The 20802-nt window shown below is 39.6% G+C and overlaps 1 protein-coding gene across 2 annotated transcripts in view; it reads right to left on the reverse strand.

Annotated features, from left to right (window-relative positions):
- Positions 1-2309: 2309 nt before the first annotated feature.
- LOC306774200 (protein FAM184A-like) overlaps positions 2310-20802 on the reverse strand; it is a gene marked incomplete at both ends in the record, with an annotated part of 73374 nt that continues 54881 nt past the window's right edge. Inside the window, 10 exons of one of the 2 annotated variants that reach the window (XM_079264184.1) lie at positions 2310-2424; positions 3506-3621; positions 8597-8701; positions 8888-9005; positions 9115-9261; positions 11735-11919; positions 12027-12154; positions 13950-14103; positions 16747-16844; positions 17502-17616. In XM_079264184.1, coding sequence (XP_079120310.1) covers positions 2310-2424; positions 3506-3621; positions 8597-8701; positions 8888-9005; positions 9115-9261; positions 11735-11919; positions 12027-12154; positions 13950-14103; positions 16747-16844; positions 17502-17616 — 1281 coding nt within the window. Of the gene's footprint in view, positions 2425-3505; positions 3862-8596; positions 8702-8887; positions 9006-9114; positions 9262-11734; positions 11920-12026; positions 12155-13949; positions 14104-16746; positions 16845-17501; positions 17617-20802 lie in introns of both variants that reach the window. The other variant, XM_079264183.1, reaches the window with a different exon arrangement.

The raw sequence follows: 20802 nt of genomic DNA on the forward strand, positions 1-20802 counted from the left end.
CAATTTTCACAATGTTGTGGTGTGGAAGGGGGGCCCGGGGGACATGCTGAGCCCAGGAACCTGTGCACCTTTAATCCGGCCCTGTCAAAAAAAAAAACCCAAACCAAATTCTACAGCAAGGTCTTCCGAGTTCTTTCTTTTTTCTGAATGAGAAATACAGATATAAGCTCCAGATGGATCCACAACATGAAAGTACAAAGATGAGTATCAAGGCATCGATCTCTGGGTTCACTCGCTGTCAGATTTAAGACACATACCGATGAAGAAAGAAAAACTCTGACTGTACATTATGCAAGTATTTTCCTTTGACTACAATACTGAAATTTGTCAACATTTGCATAAGCAAAATTATTTACAAACAAATTCAGTCAGCTTTTGTGTACCTTTTCAGAAAAATAAAAATATTTATTCAACGAAGCAATTACTGTCCTACCCAAAATAACACGTATTATCTTAATGACTTGATTTATTGGATAATTCTGTACAATATGAACCTGGGACATATTCTTCATTTGTTGATGTAATAGCAATGTAATAACAGAGTAATAAATAGCTTGTGTTTGTTGTTAAATGCCTGTCATGGACAGGATTGAACATGACTTTGCTAAGACAATGCAGTTTTAACCCTTTAGCACCTGTTCTACAGTTTGTTCTTATCTCACATTCAGTTCACATCGTCTTGTCTTCTGTATTTGTGCTGATAATGAACTCCTTGCAACATAAATTTATTCTACCTTTTGTCTGTCATTCCTATAGCAAAGGTTGAGATATTTTTATCCAACACAAGGATGCTATAAATTGGACTATTGTGGATTTAATTGGAATATAATAGGACTACAGTTAGTTGTATTTCATTAGACAGTGTCAGGAAAAAACCTTGGGATGACTTTGTTGTGAATTAGTGCTACACAAAATAAACTGAAATTTAGAGAGTTGGTTAATTATTTATCTACATTTATTATATAAACTGGTGTTGTATTACACATCTGTGGAAAGCCTGATTCGTCACCTTTACAACTAAATAAGCAACACAGCTAAACATGTAGGTTGTGCCCATTAAAAGTGGGTTAAAATCCATTTAGACAATCATTACAAGTTATAACTTGTTGTAAAGGTGACTAATCAGGCTTTCCATTGCTATTCTTACAGGGGAGAAATAATCAAGGAAATACAAATGTCCTCACTTTTTGTGCTTAGTTTAGACAACTGAATGGTTCGGTTTAATGCCTTTCCAAATTATGAAAAGATGTGGAGCCATTCTTTATGAGGCTTCAGACTACCTTTGTATGACCTGAACTTGCTAAAATTATGTTACAATAACTCCATCTCAACCATAAAATTTGAGGATGACATGATGGTGGGCAGACTCACTTTGGGAGATGATGAATCCGCCTATGGAGATGGGATCCAGAGGCTGACAACGTGGTGCTCTGTGCACAGTCTGACACTGACTACAAAGGAAAAAACAGAAATAATCCTACACTGCAGGAAGTGCAGAGCAACCCCCTCCCTCCTTTCTCTTCTTCATGTGTGGAAAAGAGTTCACAGCTTTAAATTCCTCAAAACATCCACTAACTATCCAGCTGTTGTACAAAAGGCACAGCAGTGTCTGCACATCCTGAGAGTAATAAGGAACAACATGGTTGAAAAGCTACTGGTGGCCTTTTACTGCTCCACATCTGATGCATCCTGACTCACTGCTTACCTCGGCCTCTCAGCAGCTCTCATGAAAACACAACAGGAGGTCCTCAACACAGCTCAAAAAAACCATTAGCTGCTCTCTTCCCTCACTGCAGGACACCAAAAACTCTCAGTAATGGTCTCACAACAACAACCACCTGTTTAACATTCTGCCCTCAGGGAGGCGCTACAGGTCAATAATTACCATTATTTACACGGACTAACAAAACTAATTATCCTTTGCAGCCACTGTCAGTTTACCTTGAAAGTAACAGCAAGTTTAAGCTGATTTGTGCTGCGGTAGAGCCCATAAAAACGTCACACTTTGCAGAATTGCATCTGGTCTCCACCATGAGGCAAACAATCTGCTCACACACACACTTTTTACAATGAAGCACTGACAAGACACTCTTCATCAAGCTCACCATATATGGAAGCCCTAAAGTTAAAGGTTGCATTGGAATCTCAATGCGTGATGGAAGTGCTGTGGTTAGGACTGGATGTGTGATACCCATCTGCATCCATCAAATAACTCTGAACCTACAGTTTGATTGCTGTCCAACTTTAGCTCTCTGTCCCATTAATTCATTTTTATGACACAATTAGGGTGGTTGTTTTTTTTTTGCCAGTCAGAAAGAGAAGTACTGGGAGTACTGCTCCTCTTCTTTTGTAATATATTCTCTGCTTTTTTCTGCCTCCATCCCCCTCGGGTTTGGTGGTGTTACAGTGTAGGCTTCAGGAAGGCTGAGGAAAGGAAGAAAAATCTGTTAGAACGATGAAGAGGGAGGAGAAGGAGAAATCGTCGGGCTCAGGAGCTTGAAAGAGCTGAAAATAATAGTTATTGGCTTGAAGGTTGTAATTGCGGGCAGTGCCAGAGCCAGAGCCAGAGCCAGAGCCAGAGCCAGAGCCAGAGCATGATGAGGGGGGTGCAGTGACAGCTTGTGATGGCCAAAACAGCAGAAAGCGGTTCAGCCGTTATGAGCAAACCCGAAGACTTGAAACCAAAGCCTTGGTTTAGCTGCAGTTTACGCCCCCAAGCGGTCGACCTTCCAGTGATTCCTAATCAGTGGCTGTAGCAAACATCAATCCTTCTGTCTGAGTCCAATGCTTTTTGTTGCAGACATAAATATCACCAATTTCTGTCATTACAACTATGCAGCAGTGATGTTTTCCACCTTTTCCTGAAGGTTTCAGTCCTGTAGAGACTGATATGTAAATACAACATGTCAAGGTTTTTTTTAATTATTGGAAACAGAAAGCAGACGAGGGTGACAAGGAGGATGTGCAGCATATTTAAGAAGCCACTCGGTGTAAACGGGGGAAAAAAATGGAAGATTTGATGTTGAGGCATAATGGATCAAAAAGGGGGGGGGTTACATCTTCATTATTTTTGTGTACTGACCCTGATCTAATGGCGTAAGACTGCAGCACTGAGTGAAATTAAAAGATCAGTGTCGGGCTCGGTGATTGCTTCCGGGCTAAATTAAAATTCCAATTTAAAATCTTATGTGGCTCACACACTTTGCCACTGTCTCTGATCACAACAAAAGTTTAATAAACTTTAGATCGACTCTAAAACTACACTTTTTATAGTTTTCTGGTTTAGTGAATGACTTTGACACTTCAACTAGTTTTAGTTTAGACTTTTCAGCCTTCGTTCCAGTAAAGCAGACAAACAGGAGGCCAGGACGGGAGGTGCTGAGGATATGGGAAGATAAGAGATGCAGACAGTAGGGGCAGCAGAGGTCGCATGCTTTCTTCCCAGTATTTGTGAAGTGAAAGTGAACTGTGGGCAGCGATGGCACAAACTCACATTCGTTCTCACCTCCTAAAGCTTTGTAGGCACTGATGCTGCACAAATGGATCCTGAGGAACATGAGGAGGAGCAAGGCTTGGCATGGGATGATGAGGAGGATGAGGAGAAGGAAGAGGAGGAGGATGCTGAGGAAGAGGAGAAGGAGGAAGAGGGCTGAGCAGCTGTAGGGCTTTCTTAACCTGGGGGAGGGACCTCTGGAGGGGGGAGTGAAGAGGCACAAAGCGGCCTCCTGGTCCTACCTCCTCCACCTCCTGTCCCTCCTCTTCCTGGCCTTCATGACTCACGGTGGGAGGGCTGACGAATCGGAGAGCTGACTGGCTAGGAAAGCTGGTGAGGCGGCGATCTGATTGGCCACCAGTTTTTGACTATAGACACACATAGAAAGGCGAGATGTGAGTGCTAGCTATCTCCCGCTAACTTTGATCACATTGTACCAAATGGAACTAATTATTGTTTTCAAAATCAGATTATTGAATAAAAACAATGTTTTTTTTATACAGCCAAACTTGTGTTTACTGAAATCTGACCCACCACTGGACAGGAGGAATTTGCAATAGCGACGCGGGAATAATGCAGGCTGGGTTTAGGGTGGAAGCTCGTTTTATGACTGACGTTCATTCTGCTTTGGCTTCGTTGGTTAAAACCAACTGTAATCAAACTAGCTGCTCTGCATTACTTTTACTTTTAGCATTGAGCAAAACTTTAAGATTTGATTTTGTGGTCCTTTTCTATACAAAGACACCATTTTTGGAAATGGCCAAAGTCAAACATCATTTTATTTTACTCTAACTTGGTTAGAAAAGGCTGAACAAATGACCACTATATTCCATTCATTCTTTCTCTCCATGACTAAGTAAAAATAAAAGATTATCTACTGATATTAGTATTGATATTTGTTAGAGCATTAAAAAAACATAACGAATAAAAAACTCTGGAAGTGTTCCAGTCTGGGTTTTCAGTGTACCACAGCAGGTACTCTGAAGTATTTTTTGTGGTATATTTATAGTAATGGATTCTGGAGAGTGTGTTTTACTTGTGCTTTTCAATCGTCAATTGTAAATTTTCTGACCTTAAAACTCATTTCTGATTCTGACTCATTTTGATGGTACACACATTATGTATATTCTTCCTGCAGCATCCCGAGTTTGACAAACGGCATCACACTAAAGACGCATTATGCTTTACCGGACTGTCACACCCTGGCAACTGGGTATTAGCGCAGTGGCTGTTTTAAATGCATATGTAGGCTGAGTCAGCAAACAAACAAAAGAGGACATTATCAGAGGAAGCGAGGAAAAGAAAGGCAGAAAGAGATAACCTAAAGTCATCTTGACCTAAAGACCATCTTGACCTAAAGACCAACCTTGACCTAAAGTCAAGATTGGTGTGACTCTTACTGGCTGGAGAAACCTCAGGGAAGACACAGGACGCAAGATAGTTGCAGAATTGGTCTTCATTAAGGGGCAACACAGAAAGATGAAAATCAGAGTTGGACTTTAACATCTGATTTTGACATGGACCATGACAGCTGAAGCAGTTGGAGGGTTGGTTCAAGTCCAACCTCTCTAAAAGGATTAATGATTGTAATTCTGGCTCTGTTTGCTTCCGATGGGGAGTGCCACAAAGCTCCATTCTTGGACCTCTGTTCTTTTCTTTCAACCTGCTGCCTTGGGCTATTTTTTCTTTCATTTTTTAAATTAGAATTTATTTCAAACTAAAGAAAAACTTTAAAACAAAATAAATATTGGTTACAACCAACAAAATCTTCCAAAAGAGGTTTGGAAGAAGATAGAAGAAAATCATATTGAAAAATAGAATATTGGGATTTTTTGCTTCACAATTTTAAAACAGATTTTTATTTTTTTTTTTGTTGAAAAACCTGTATTTTATTTCAATTAATAAAAATAATCCATTTTACAATTTTTGTCATTTTTATTTTTTTTATTGATCTTTTTACATATCTTCTTGGGCGTCATAGCAGCAGAATGATGGTCTGGCTGCTGTCTTGTTTTTCCCTCATTGAAATCAAGAAAAATAACGAGCAAAAAAAGTTTTGTACTTTATTTTTGGTTGTTTTTTTTAATCTACAAAAATCAGCAATATTGAAGAATTGTGAAAATGGCAAATTTAATCGAATCAGCACCCAAAAAATCGAAATCAAATCAAATTGGCAAAAGCATATTGCCACAGCGCTACTAGCCAGGCTTCAGTCCAGTTCTAGCATCCCTTCACTGCTTCCTGTCTTTTTTAGATCCATTTTCAAATTATTTTATTTATTAAAGTCTTATTGGCCTTGCCCTGTTTAGTCTTTCTGAGCTGCCTCCCTCTTAAATGCCATCACATGCTCTCAGTTCAGATGGCCAGATGCTTTTAATATTAAATAAAATATTTTATACATCAAGGAGACAGAGCATTTAAAACGATGTAGAAATAAAATGGTATGGTAGCAAACCCATTTTATGTACTTATGTTTATAATAACATTGAACAGACAGGACTATCCAGATAGCTTGTTGTAAAGCTATCCTAGGTAATGAACTGAAATGTAAACTTGTCCAAATCAGAAGACAATTGAATATACAGTAACAGAATCAAGAGAGAAGTTTTGCAGCGTAGAAGACTGTCACCAGCAAAAGTACTCCATTTAGAATAAAAATTAAGTAAATTAATTATGTGCTATCAAACAATAGCTCCATTACTTATAAGTAATCATTTACTGTGGCGAGCTTGCTGTTCATGAACTAGCTTTTCATCTTGGCTCCAGTGGTCTCTTCTTGACATCAGCTGGACAGGTAAGTGGGGTCATAATATGTAACAAAGTGGTCCAGAACAGGACTCGCAACCTTGGCTGGTTTTGCCAAGGAGCTGCAGTCTCTGTACATAGGGAGCTGCTCAACCAGTTGAGCTGCATACACCTCGAAACCACAGCTTTACCGACAGTTAAACCATTTAACCCAGTGACCACGCTTCTTTTCTAGTTTGGTTATGTACAAAAATAAAACAAACACATATACAAAAAAAAAAAAAAAAAAAAAAAAAAGAAAATCCACAAATTTAGGTGAGTTATCTCCTTCCACAGTATAATACTCACATTTTCTGGAAAAATGTGTTTGAATAATAGTTAAATAAGAAAATCTAGGCTCAATATGCAAGTGTGCCGAGAAAAACCTCTCACTGCTCCTTTAGGGGATACATTGGACGCCACAGTGGCTCGTTTGATTTCCACAAGTCAAGTATTTTCTGATCTCTCTCATTCAGTATAGAGGTGTAATTAAGGGAAAGAAGGATGAATCTGTAATTTAATATGAGCAACCCACAGTGAGCAACATGGCTATGAGGAGGAGGATGGAAAATGAGAAGATGATGAGCCGGCGCTGAGAAGTCTTATTGTTTCTGAATGACATTAGCTGTGACAGCTGTGTACACACAACATGAGGGATAATAAGCAGCTCTGTAAGCAGATATCAGTCTTCATGACAAACTTGATGTGAGAGTGTGTGTGGCACTGTAGTGATTCTAAACGCTGAAAGAATTAACAGAAAACAGGGTTGGAAGCATAAAAATGAAGCATAAAACTAAATCAAAAAGTTAAATTCCAAGAATCTCCTCTAAGATCTGTCTGCAGATCAGTTTTAATCATACGCAGTCAGAGTAGACATGAATCATTATGCTAGTACTTCTTACCTTTGGCAATGATAAGAGGTTGTTAACTGAGCTGAAATGTCTGCAAAAACTTAATGATAACATGCTGATTGGGAGCACTGAGACGTTTCTGATTAAATATGCCTACTGTCATTAATTTCAAGTTATAATATACTTGTTCAGGAGGTGAAATCATCTAATCTCACATTTAAAGAGTTGTTATCTGACAACATGAAACGATGTTTGCAACCACAAAGCTACAAAAAAAGCATGTTTTCCATATGTGTGGTTATAAATCATTGTGTGTACAGCGACAAATAAAAATTCTGAGCATTCATTAATTATAAATGTTGTCCTTAAAGGGCAGCTTGCAGGTTGTGATATTTGGACATGTCTCATGAGTTTTGGAAATGTGTGTCTGAAAGGTTCCTTATTGATTTAATACATTAATGTTCAACAGCGTCTCTGTTCCAGTACTGACAAGTACAGATGACAGAGAGCTGTGGTAGCTGTGATGAAGTCAATCATTTTTGCCATGTTCATCATCCTGAGTATTTTGTTTATGCAGATCCAACATTTCAAGATACTTATTTGTATTTTTTTTCTAACCCACTTAGACAGTTCTGCATTTTTCTAAAGACTCTAATACTTTCAGACAAACTATTTACTTATTTAATGCAGTCTGAATATGTCAGATATCCTAACTATGTGATCATTTTGACCCATTTGCTAAGTGTGTATGGCATTAAACAGCATAGTCGGGCTTCTAAAAGTGGGAGCCACATCACTGCTGAGTTGTGTTTTTAGCCCAATAAAAACATGGTAAGATAAGTTGATTTTTTTAACATAAGGTCTGCATTTGTCCTTTTAGCAAGTTGTAAAACAAAAGTACCAAATTTCTGAGGTATATTTATCATTTATTATCATGGGATATGTAAAAACTATTATAGTGTAAGTGGCAGAAGACACTAATCTGTGTGCAACAGGATTTTGATCAAAGTTTCAACCATAAAGTGATGCCAAATGTCTCAGAAACTATGTTTCTCATGAGCATAAAGCATGGTGGTAAAACTACTCTAAAGGTTGTTGGAGCAGTGCCATTTAAACATTCATTCATTTATTTTCCAACCGCTTTATCCAAGTCATGGTCGCGGGGAAGCTGGAGCCTATCCCAGCAGTCTTTGGGTGAAAGGCAGGGTACATCCTGGACAGTTCGCCAGTCCATCGCAGGGCGCCATATAAACATATTTTTCCACTTGGAGATTGATTGCCAAACTGCAAGCTGTTTTTAAGGCAGAGCAATGAGAAGCATCCATAACAGTCACTTTCATACTTCTGAGACGATGTGTGGGAGTTGTGTTATTTGTGATTCTACTTCTGTGAGTTTGGTGTCATAATAACATTCTGGCTGTTCATGCCACTGACCCTGATGAGGGCTTCTGGGTAAGAGAGTCCTCACCTTGATAAGAGGGTTGATGACACCAACGTTGGCACTGGAATTGAAGACCTTGTTGAAGCCCGTCTCTCTGTTGACCAACTCCAACTGGTAGAACTTCTTGTCATCCTATAAAACCAACACGTTTAAGTGATAAACCCTCCAATACTACTAAACTTCTGAAACAGACCCATCCAAACTGAGCATTTTAACATACTGTGTTGCAAAAATGAACAGTCTGTAGATGTTTTATCTTTGTTTTAAATGTGCTAAGATGTCATCTTTCTGCACCGTGATACCAGCCAGTCCACTCACCACGAGCTTTTTGACCAGAGCTTCTCTCTCGGTGACCATCTCTCTCAGTTCTGCTATAAGATGCAAGTCTTCTGGTCGGCTCTCTCGATTTCTTAACTTCTCCTCCGTCCCCTCCAACCTGGACACAGATGAACATAAAAACCCCGCAAAGTGAGAATTACATCATGTTATTATCAAGTTACAAAGCCTGGAAAAAAGGAACCTTAACACATATTTCTGTGGCTTACAGTATTTGTAGAGCAGAAATTTTGTCTTTGAGAACCTCCTGAGCCTTGTTGAAATCAGCCAAGATGATCTGGGTTTCTCTGTGATGAACAGCATGCAGCTCCCCGAGGTCCCTCTCGTGCCGCTTAGCAAGGTCTTGTTCGTGGGCTCTGTGGCAGAAGAGGTTTAGAGGATTTTAGACTTCTTTGATTTCATGGTTGGGAACCAACACAGTGATACCCCGTCTCATTAAATTATAGAGGACTTCAGCGAGATGTGCAGCTGCAAACTGAGCTCAGCTGGGACAAGAAGCAGAGCTTCTACAGAGCTTAAATACATGGTATCCATGGCTACTGCATCAGCACCAGGTTATTAATGTTGCATGTCGGCTATGTAAGCAAAAAAAAAAAAAAGGGATAAAAAGGGGTTTAGGTGGCTCAGTTTTTAATTTTCAATGCACCTGAGCTTATTCCACTTGGATCAGGAGCCCTAGAGTCAAATTGTGATTTTAATAACTCTGCAGGATAGTTGAGAAAAATTACAGGTACGGTTTTGATTTATCCGCAAAAGATAACAGCATGTGTATCACGTCTTCAGAGCACAAATTATGTTACATTCATATTTGTACAAAATCAAAATACATTTACTGGATTTTCATAAATCTGAGAGGGGAAAAAATGATCAAACACTGGCATCGCACACACACACACACACACACACACACACACACACACACACACACGCACACACACGTCTGATGGTCAGTGCGTGGACAATAGTTTGTGTGTTTCATGGGCGTATGGGAAATAAAAGAATTATTGAAAGAGTGCAGTTTATTTCCAGCCCTGAGGATGTGGAAGGTCTTGGTTGAATCGCCTGCAAGCGGATTTAGTGTCAAAGAAAGATTTTTGGGTAAACACAACCATTTAGACGGGTTCACACACTGCCTAATGTCATCCAGCCCCCGTGCCACTATGTTCCTGTCAGAAGCTGCCTTCACTGGGCTTGTGACATAAACACAACCTGATATGTGGCTGTCACAAATATCACACCTGACAAGTAGGACTGGCAAATTATTTTCCAAGGACTGATCTCAGGTTTAAACACAATATAGAATTCATTCTCAACAGACGGATAATTTAGTTCCCACTGTGGCTTAAAAGATAAACTTTGGGAATAAATTAATCTGCATTTTCATGCCATGGACAGACACATACACTAGGACTGTGACATTATGCTTTTGTCCAGATATGATACCAATTTTTTGGGTGCTGATTCCATTTCAATTGCGATTCTCACAATTCTTCGATATTGCTGATTTTTGTAGATTAAAAACAAAACAAATGTTTTCTTGATTTCAGTGAGGAAAAAACACCCCAGCAGCCAGACCATCATTCTGCTGCTATAATGCCCAATAAAACAAGTAAAAAGATCAATAAAAAAAAAAAAAAGACAAAAATTGTAAAATGGATTATTTTTATTAATTGAAATAAAATACAGGTTTTTCAACAAAAAAAAAAAAAAAAAATCTATTTTAAAATTGTGAAGCAAAAAATCCCAATATTCGATTTTTCAATATGATTTTCTTCTATCTTCTTCCAAAACTCTTTTGGAAGATTTTTGTTGGTTGTAACCAATATTTATTTTGTTTTAAAGTTTTTCTTTAGTTTGAAATAAATTCTAATTTAAAAAATGAAAGAAAAAATAGCCCAAGGCAGCAGGTTGAAAGAAAAGAACAGAGGTCCAAGAATGGAGCTTTGTGGCACTCCCCATTGGAAGCAAACAGAGCCAGAATTACAATCATTAATCCTTTTAGAGAGGTTGGACTTGAACCAACCCTCCAACTGCTTCAGCTGTCATGGTCCATGTCAAAATCAGATGTTAAAGTCCAACTCTGATTTTCATCTTTCTGTGTTGCCCCTTAATGAAGACCAATTCTGCAACTATCTTGCGTCCTGTGTCTTCCCTGAGGTTTCTCCAGCCAGTAAGAGTCACACCAATCTTGACTTTAGGTCAAAAATTTTATACTGGATTTTTTTTTTCTTAATAAAAAAAAAAAAAAAAAAAAAGATTTTTTTTGTTAAAAAAAAAAAAAAATCGGTTTTAAAACTGTGAGGGAAAAAAAATCCAGATTTTCAATTTTTCAATTTTCGATTTTTCGATTCAATTTTCCCACCCCTAACCTACACTGTTACTGCAACTGTTTTGTGATGAGGGACAAACTGTTTGCACACAGTGGATAAAATGTGTGTTGCTTATTACATAGTCTTCCATATAATTTGTTGCCTGGCTTTACAAACAGCTCATCGCTCAATGAGACAAAGTATGACTACTTGTTCTGGAAAAGGATGCCACTAAAGACATAGAGAGTGTATGCTTTGGTTTGTGTGTATATCCTTTGATGTGTTTTATCTGCTAGAACATGTCCTCAAATTTCAAAGCACGATGTTTTTTTTAATCCTAAACTCAGTTTAGATGGTTAATAATATGACAGTCATGGCTTAGTTCTGCCTTTTGGATAACAATACCAGAAATGGGAACGTTTCACATCAGATATATTCCACCTTTTATAGATAACTGCAAGAAACCAAGCGTAGCCTGTAGTAGTGAAATCGATGTCAAGCTGTCGACTGGTGCTCGTACCTTATCTGATGGTTGGCTTCACTGCGAACCCGAAGCACTTCTTTGCCCTTCAATTCCAGCTCTCTGGTTAGAGTGTCAATAGTTTCATTAAGGGAGTGGATCTCATGGTCCAGATCGGTGATGCGGTTGCTACGGGAGCACACCTCTGTTTCTAGGTCAGAGATTCGAACCAGGAGTTCTTGTTCCTTGAAAAGACCAACACAAATAGTGGATATTAAGAAACTAACAGGATTTAGAGCAACACAGGAGAAAATATAACCCAAAGAAAAAAGAAGGATGCAGTCACGGTTACCTGTTGGTGGCTGTGCTCCAGTGCTTTTTCCAGCTCCCGTTTGGCTGCAGTGTGTTCTTTTATGTGGATCTGTTTTACATGCTCTACCGCTGCAGCATGGAGGTGGTTCAGCTCTGCACGGAGAGAAGCTGCCAGACGGAGACACCACCGGTGAAGGGACAGTCCCAACATCACAGCACAAAGTGTGGTGCGGTAAATACCACATGAACTTCTCAGTGCTGCTGACTTATCTCCCCCTTATAATGAAAGCTTTTAAAAGGTATTTCTTCTCACCGCTGCACACACATCTGTGCGCTGTCAGAGATGAAAGATGCAGACTCTTTGAGATGTTAAAATGTAAATGTACATGTTTACTGATCACACAGATGGGAGATGTTACCTCTTTGTTAGCACTGTTAGGTCTGCTAATTTAATCCTTTCATCCAGCGGAGTTTTCTGAAGGCTATTACACTTCAGCCTGTGATGAGCATTTCTTCACAGCTGGTTATTCTCCTATGCAGCACCAGTAACACTCCAAGTTAAAGAATGGAGGTGATTCTCTGGTTATCACTACAAGCATGCTGTCATACAGTGAAATGGGAAGTAAGCTTATGGTTCAAATCCAGTGTTTTACGTGTCAATGCATGGCTACAAAGAACATTCACAAGCAGAAAACGTTTAGGATTCATCCCAGTATGTCCAGTCCAAAGAGTCCCACATAACAGATTCTACAGGTTTTAGTTAGCAGGTTACATGTTTTTATTCCTTATAGTCCAATCAGAAAGGGTCGCCAAGGGAAACTGTTTCTAAACAGAACATGGCAGCACAGTTAAGTTTGTAAAGTTGCACCTAAACAAACCGGGTCCAGGTGCACAGTGGGAACAGTGGAACAGTGTTCCATGTGAACAAATACGTTCTTAAGATCTGTTTTTGATATTCACAAAAGTCTTCATATTTATGAAGTCTCAGGAGGACTCTTTCAAACTCTGGAGCACCGATATGTTTTTAACAAAGTCTGTCTCTGTTCTGATGTCCAGTTTAATACAATGATAAGATGACAGGAATGTTTTTCTCATATTAACTTGGTCATTTACAAGCAGAATATTTCCAAACGTTATTATTTTCCTTTCCTCAGGAGAGAAATGTGATTATTTTTCATTCATTTAAGAACAAGCAGCAGTCGATCGGGATTCCAATTTTATTATTGGTATTTCTAACGGCCCTGCGATGGACTGGCCAGCTGTCCAGGGTGGACCCCGCCTTTCACTCAAAGACTGCTGGGATCGGCTCCAGCTTCACCGCGACCATTTGTCGGACCAAGCGGTTTGGATAATGGACCATCAGCGGCTAATGCTAGCTTGACGAGGCGATGGAGGTTTTGTCCCGCACCTACTGACCGGACTTCGGACTCACCGACAGGCTTTGTTACATCAGATGTGCATCTTAAACGGATGCTGGATGTTTTTGGATGCTGCAGATGGAGATTTATGTTAACAGAGATTATGTTTTACAGTGATATTTATTTCACAGTGTATCACTTCCTCTTTTAGACACTACCACACGGATGCTGGTCCTGATGCGTTCATGGGACCAGAATGCAGGCTGATGAATCACGGAGTGTACTGAGTTTTTCCTTTCTGCGTCTGGCTTGTTTTTGCTAACTTAGCGATGACACGGTGTAGTAAGTCTTTTGCTCTTAATCTGAACTTGTATTTTCCTCATTTTAAGACCTGGTATTTTTTCTCCACTATGTCCTGTTACATGAAAAATATGACTTCATAAAAGTTTTTATTTTACATAGTATCCACACAGTTGAGTAAAACCTTCCAGTATGTAAGAGTACATGAAAATAAGATTTGCTGAAAGCAGAAAACATGATCCCACAGACAGGTTGTCAACATGAAGACCAATAAAATAACTACAAATACAGAAATGTCAACGTACCCAGCTTCGCTTTGCCCTCATCCTCTAGCTCAAACCGCAGCGTCTGCAGCTCCTGCTCCGACTGCTGCCTGAGGATCTCTAAGGTCCTCCTGTGGGCCTCCTTCAGAGCATGGACCTCCTCCCGCTGCTCCTGCTTCAGACGCTCCTCAAGGGCCTGAAAGAGGACAGTAGATGAGTTAAGAGAGGAGAACAAATGAGAAGAAACAAAAAGCTGTGAATAGTTTAAGTTTTAGATCTCTCATGGTCCTCCAACATGTTCTTTGAATTCCTACGATGCCAGAACCTTTGAACGCACCACGAGTGCTATATATCTTTATATATATATATATATATATATATATATATATATATATATATATATATATATATATATATATATATATATATATATATATATATATATCTTTATTCCCATTAGCATCAGATCTATTTGACAGTTTGTTGGTTGTGAAGGAGTGATGGGCGTTCCACAGCCTGAAAGAGGAGGAACTGAGACATAAACAGGCACCTGTCATACTGTTAGTTATTTTGCTCATCAGGGCGGTAAAAGCTGCAAATCTGACTGCAGAGTAATTATAGAGGGCTTTAACCATAAACTCAACAATAAACCATTATCCTGACTCATTTTCTCTCTCATTTAGAGAGTGAAATGAGGGCAATTATAGCTGACGTAGCTTTTTTTTTTTTTTTTTTTTAGTAATTTGATTGATTACTTATAGATTTGCTGAGTCCAATTACAGCAGGAATAAAGTCATTTCATTAAAATCAACAACAAAAGAACGACGGAAATCATTTTTATTTTTACTCATTGAGGCTCACTTGTCTAATATAACTGTGGCTTAAAATTCTTCTTCACATTCACATAATCATTAAGCTGGTGTGGACTAAACTGGAACAAAGATAATCCCAATTGCAGCCTTGACTTTTAAGAAGTACTAATTTCCTCTCAGGAGAAAATGACTGCAGGATGGAGTCATTAACAACAAATGAAGTAACGCGCCAGGAAGCCTTTAATTCCTCGACAGCGCCCCACTGAGGCTTTTCCTCTCACCTGACCTCAGCTCACCACAGACTGCAATGTTTAAAAAATATGCATATGTTGAAATGAATCCATTAGACTCTCAAGATAGAATATTTATTCAGGTCGCTGCCCACGTTACGGTTTAGTCTTCCCTTTTTTTGCCAAACATCTCAGTTTATTGTCTGATAATGAAATCTTTCCATCATTCGGGACATTTTTCTTGAAGGAAACAATAAGGCTGGATACCATCGCTGGCACTGACATCAAGGTTGTTGCAGTGCTGATTAGCAGCCAAATTAATCCTTAAGAGACCGTTCGGGATACAGACTTTATAAAATCTGGTTTGTATGTAGTTTGTAAAGATTATTTTCCTTTTCAGATCTTCCATTAAGAGATTGCCTCATAAATCATAAAAGTGCATTAAAGCCTCAACATTTAGTTTCTGCCTCCTGTCTTTTCCTCAGGGTTTCCCGGCTCCAACATTGCAGATTGAAAAACCACCTTTCTTTTCATCCTTTCTGGTGATCTTTCATCTCACATCACACTTTTTCTCCACCAGTTTGCAGTTTGTTAATCAAAGCAGCATCGAAGCAGTAATGTTCATTTATTTGTATTTCTATGGACTGATTCTGATTGATAACAAATGTTCGCCAACATTTAAAGGTTTTTTTTTTAGAGATGTTCCATGTTTTTTTTGTTTTTTTTTACCGATATCCAACAATTTAGAACAACTCCTAATTTCCGATATCGATATCAACCGATACTGATGTGTTTGTAGCAGGTTGTGAAAAACAGACAAAAATATCTGGAAAACTATCGATGACATCTCTTTTATTTTGTCATATGGAGTTAGAGGAGAAATAGCTTCAGAGTTTGATGTGTATTATGTGTATATTGTGTAAAAATTTTGTTATTTAAGTAAAAACCGATACTGATAATTTTCCATATTGCATTGTAATGTCGATATCGGTCGATACATTTCTAATTTTTCTTTACAGATGCTTCCCTCTCATTCTACTTTCATGAAATGAAGGCTGTGAGAATAACAGCAAAGGAAAACTGGACTTAAAAAACTTTTAAAGGGATTTTTAGGAGTATTATTTTTTATCTTCCCGTTTTCTGAATGAAGCCAAACATTTGCAATATTGGAAAAAAACTCACTTCACACTCTAAAAGTGGAAAAAAATCAAAGAGAAACTACGTAAGACTAAGTTTTTCCCATAGTGTTTAAATGCTGTGTCCTGAGGCCAGAGTCCAGTGGCTGTGTCTGTTATTAGTCATTCGTTTGGCACAAGACTGTTGGCTTTAAAATGTGTCGGCGCATTTATAATCAAATCCCTCCTCAGTGAAGAACTACGTGGACTAAACATTGATAATGGACCCGGTTTGGCCTGGATGGTTACTGCAGGTACAAGCAGGTTTTTATAAATGAAGTCTAGTTTGTAATAATGATTTATGTTTCATTGCAACAACAGAATGGAGGTTGTTCCTCTACTTTCTGGTGGATTATCAATAATCTGCAGGTGACAGAGGAGGTATTGTTAATGTAACATGCTATTCATGCACTAATGAGTTGGTCTGACTTATTCCCTTTCCTACAGTTCATACAGGAAAAGTTTACTTATAAAAAAAACTAAAATAAGCAAGTATCTGGCACAAATGTCCTTAGATCCTGCTTCACCTTCTGTGAACATGTGACGGAACTAGAAGAGGGATTTGGGGTGTATCCGCGCATCAACATGTACACAGAAGTGAGTGTTTGTGATCAGATCATACTCTTATCTGGTGCTGTCTGGCTTCCTCCATGGTGCTGAGGGCACAGCAGTGAGCCTCCTGTAACCGATGCTCCCTCCTCTGGTGTTCTCTCTGCATCTCTGCAAACACACACACAGAATCTGAGCATGTACGCTGTGACACATCAAAGGCTGACATGCCTGTAAGAAGACAGACGATGTGACAATCTGTTCTGGGCACACAACAACAGGAAACACACAACTGAGCAGAAATGTGACAACAAAACCCTGGCTGGAAATCAGAACTATGATTGTGATTCACTGCAGCCTAACAGAGACAACATCTTCTCATCAAGCTAGGACAAAATCGTCTTGTTTAGATGTCCTGAGTAGTTTTCAAACAGTCCAGGGCTTGTAAGGTATTACTGGAGGTTTTTGCAATCCCATTAAAAGCCTGTCGACTGCAGCTTGACATCAAACAGCTTCTCGCTTCAACCAGTTCTCTCTTGCAAATGCCTGATTTAAAATAACCAATATTTTCTTGTAGAGATCATTCATCTCTAACCTCAGTAACACCTTCCACTTCCTGTGGTTGATTTCAGTGAAATGAGCTCATGGGTTTCTGGTTGAATGTTTTATAAGGGAAGTAGTGGGAAATGAAATGTTTCGATCTTTCATAATGCTCCACAGAGATGATGATGATGATGATGAAGCATTTCTTCAGCTGCTTGGAATCTAAATGATTTCCAGCTGCGAGGAAGTGACTTTAGTTGTAGCTGTCACTTCGGCCCAGCTTACCTTTAAGCTGTTGGCTCAGCAGCTCTCTCTCTTGGTTGAACTGAGACTGCAGCTGCTGGAGAGCGGACTGCGACTGTGACAGCTGCAGCTCCAGGGACTGTTTGAGCAGAGAGATCTGGGCAGAGCGAAGACACGAAGCAGACACAATGAGGCTCGTTTCATGCAAAGTGCAGAATGAACAGATGCTGAGAGGAAAACATGGACAGGTCAGTGCATCTGGGCTGCACATTTGTGGGCAAATTATGCACCAACATCCCACTGGATTGCTTCTTTTACAGCAAACGGATTGCATACCGTCAGGATTGGAGCGAGTCGCTCAAATGGCTGCGCTCGTTTAATTAGGTCAACACTATCACTCCGTTTGCTCTTCCTCCTGCATGTCTCTCTCTCTATAAACCTCCCCGCTTTTAATATGATTGTTTAAATGTAGATTTTTCTTCCTCTCTTTTGGTTACGGCATGAACAAACCTTCTTTGGAAAGTTTCAAGTTGACGGCCCAAAAAACAGCAAATGCTGACTGGCATGAGCTCGTCAGAACACACAAAACCGTTTGGTTTCTGCAAGATATTGGACCTATTAGCAGTTATGAGTGGCAGAGAGTCGGCTCTGGTCCATCAACCGCCACTCTTCCTCTGGCTCCAACCGTTTAATCCTCTGTGGGATTTACTGCGACATTAGAAGCTGAAAAGGTAAGATGGATTTAAAAAGTGGGAGGACCAGAAGCGCGGCTCGGATGAAGCATGTGAGCTTCTTTTAAAAAGACGGACAGTTGACCTGCTCTGTTCATCCTCCCTTCGTTTCTACATTTGCCGCGATGTGCAAGATGAACAAAACACCTTGAGCAACCTCAAAGAAACCTTTTATGTGTTAATTAACTCCACTCTCAAGCGCACACACCTACACACACAAGCAGCAGCCTGGGGTTTGAATCTTGTAATGAAAATATCTTAATGAAAAAGAAGTCATTATAGATAACGAAGGCACATCCGCCTGCATACACAGCAGGGACACCTCAGTGCCTTTATATGCGGTAAGTGATTCCTTTTCCACTTAAACATTATGCGTCGTCGCCATACCTTGCATATCCTCCGAGTCCTCATTTTGGTTTATAGACACGACTTTTGTGGCTCAAAAGTCGAATATAGCAAGCAGCGTCTTGAAGCTGCTGGTGTCTGTAAACTCTAAGGACACTCCAGAGGCTTCTAGTGCTCAGAAAGATGTATTTCCAGCACATTTCATGTAGAAATACACAAAGACTCATTTTCAAACAGTTGTATTCACTGATCTATGGGGATGGATGGAGTTCCGGATGGTTGGTACATGGTCACCATGTGACACCAAGCCCACGTGTAGGAGAAAAACTATCATGTATGAAGTATTAGACATATATGCATTGATTTGTTGCGATTCTGTTGTATTTTGTAGTCCATGTAGATCAAGTATAAACATTGTATTCATTTGAGAACTGCTTTCTTGAGTCATAGTCTTGACTGGAATACGCTGACAATGACTAAGACAGGAAGAGGTTCCTGCAGTGCATCTGTTTCTAGTCATTTGCCTGCTGGACCAGTTGCTTAAAGTTAAAGGTTTGAGGTTAAAGGTTAGGGAGTAAGATCCGTTTAGTTCTGAACAAGATAAGGATGATGTTTTCTGTGATCTGCCCAGCAACGTAGGAGGAGTTTAGGAAAACTATATAAACTGGTGGTTTTCTCCATTCTGCAGAGATCTCTCTGCATGTGCTAACCTACATGTGTGAATAAAAACCAACAAAGACAGTTTTTGACTCGACATTGTTATTTCTCATCCACAAAGATTTCTCCAGCACACACATCAACAATAATATAGATAAAAGGACCATTTAGGCTGCCTGAGGGTGTCATAATAACCTCTGGATATTCTGTGCAGTTTCTAACAGTCCAGTAAAGACAATGCTCCGTCCTGTGCTGCAAAGCCTCAACCCTATGGAGAACCTGTGGAAGATGAGTGAAGAATACGTCCAAACAGCCTTTATCCTCACATGAGATGTAGGCAGAAGCTACCTATGGACTTCCAAGTTTAGTTGATGATAAGAGTTAAGGTGAAATCCAATCAGGGCTTCTATACAGAAGGGTTACATTAAAAATGTAAAACATACAGCAGATTTTTCATCATTATTTTAATGCTTTGAATCTGTTAAGCAGAATAATTTGTAACATTTTATTTTGAGCTTTTTTAACGGTTTAGTGAATAAAATCCAGATTATGTGACCTAATATGATTAGAAAATTGTTTTCGCTGTCATTTCTAAAGATTATAGGAGGAAAAACAAACAAAAACAGCATATGGAAAGTGATTTGGAAGACAGTTTACATCTATCCTTTCTCTAACTTTAGCAGGCAGCTGCATGAAGCTCAACACTTTTACATATGTTTCACATCAGAAACTCATCAGGACACTGGTCACTTATGCAGTCTGAGCTTTTGGCGAGCTTTTAAAGTTTGTGTGGGACACTTCCGTTTCCGGTCATGCGAGTGTAAGACGTGCGAGTGCGAAGCTCCCGCAGCTATTTGTTAAAATTTCGATTTTCAGCAAAGTAGGCTCTAATTTTTTTATTTTTTCTTACTAATTCGGAACTATAAGGTGCACTGCTCCTGGCGTGAAAAATGCCGCCGAAAAAACCATCAAAGAAAGCAAGCGCGACGAAGCTGGCGGGGTCCGGGAATAAAGGCCTTAGTGAGCCCTCGGAGTCAAGTTCCGAGTGCCCCACTGAAGAGGCGCATACCACCGGCAACCAAGAAGTACTGGATGCTATTGCTACTTTGCGCTCTGAGTTGACGGAGATGAAAACAGATATTTGCAAATCTCTTCGGGGTGAAATTGTTGCCCTAAGAGCTGAGAATACCGCTGCTATCGCCAGTTTGGAAAAGCAGATCGCTAGTCAAAATGGAAAGCTGGAGGATATAGCGGACTCGGCTAAAGCTACATCTAACACGGTAGCGGACCTAGAGGGCAAAGTCAAGCATCTGGCGAGCCAAGTTGAACAACTAACAGAGAAGTGCACGGATCTCGAGGGACGCTCAAAGAGGATGAACATACGAATTGCCGGAGTGAAGGAAGGAAAAGAGAACGGGCAGCGTGTGAGTGATTTTGTTGCACAACTGTTGAAAACAACGCTGAATCTGGACGATACCCCACTGCTAGACCGAGCCCACAGAGCATTAAGAGCGCGCGGAGAGGATGGCCCCCCGAGACATATTATCGTCAGGGTCCACTACAGTCAAACTTTGGATGAGATACTGCGGAAGGTCACAGCTATGAGAAAT

The sequence above is a fragment of the Telmatherina bonti genome (genome assembly GCF_933228915.1).
Source record: "Telmatherina bonti genome assembly, chromosome: 24".
Lineage (NCBI taxonomy): Eukaryota > Metazoa > Chordata > Actinopteri > Atheriniformes > Telmatherinidae > Telmatherina > Telmatherina bonti.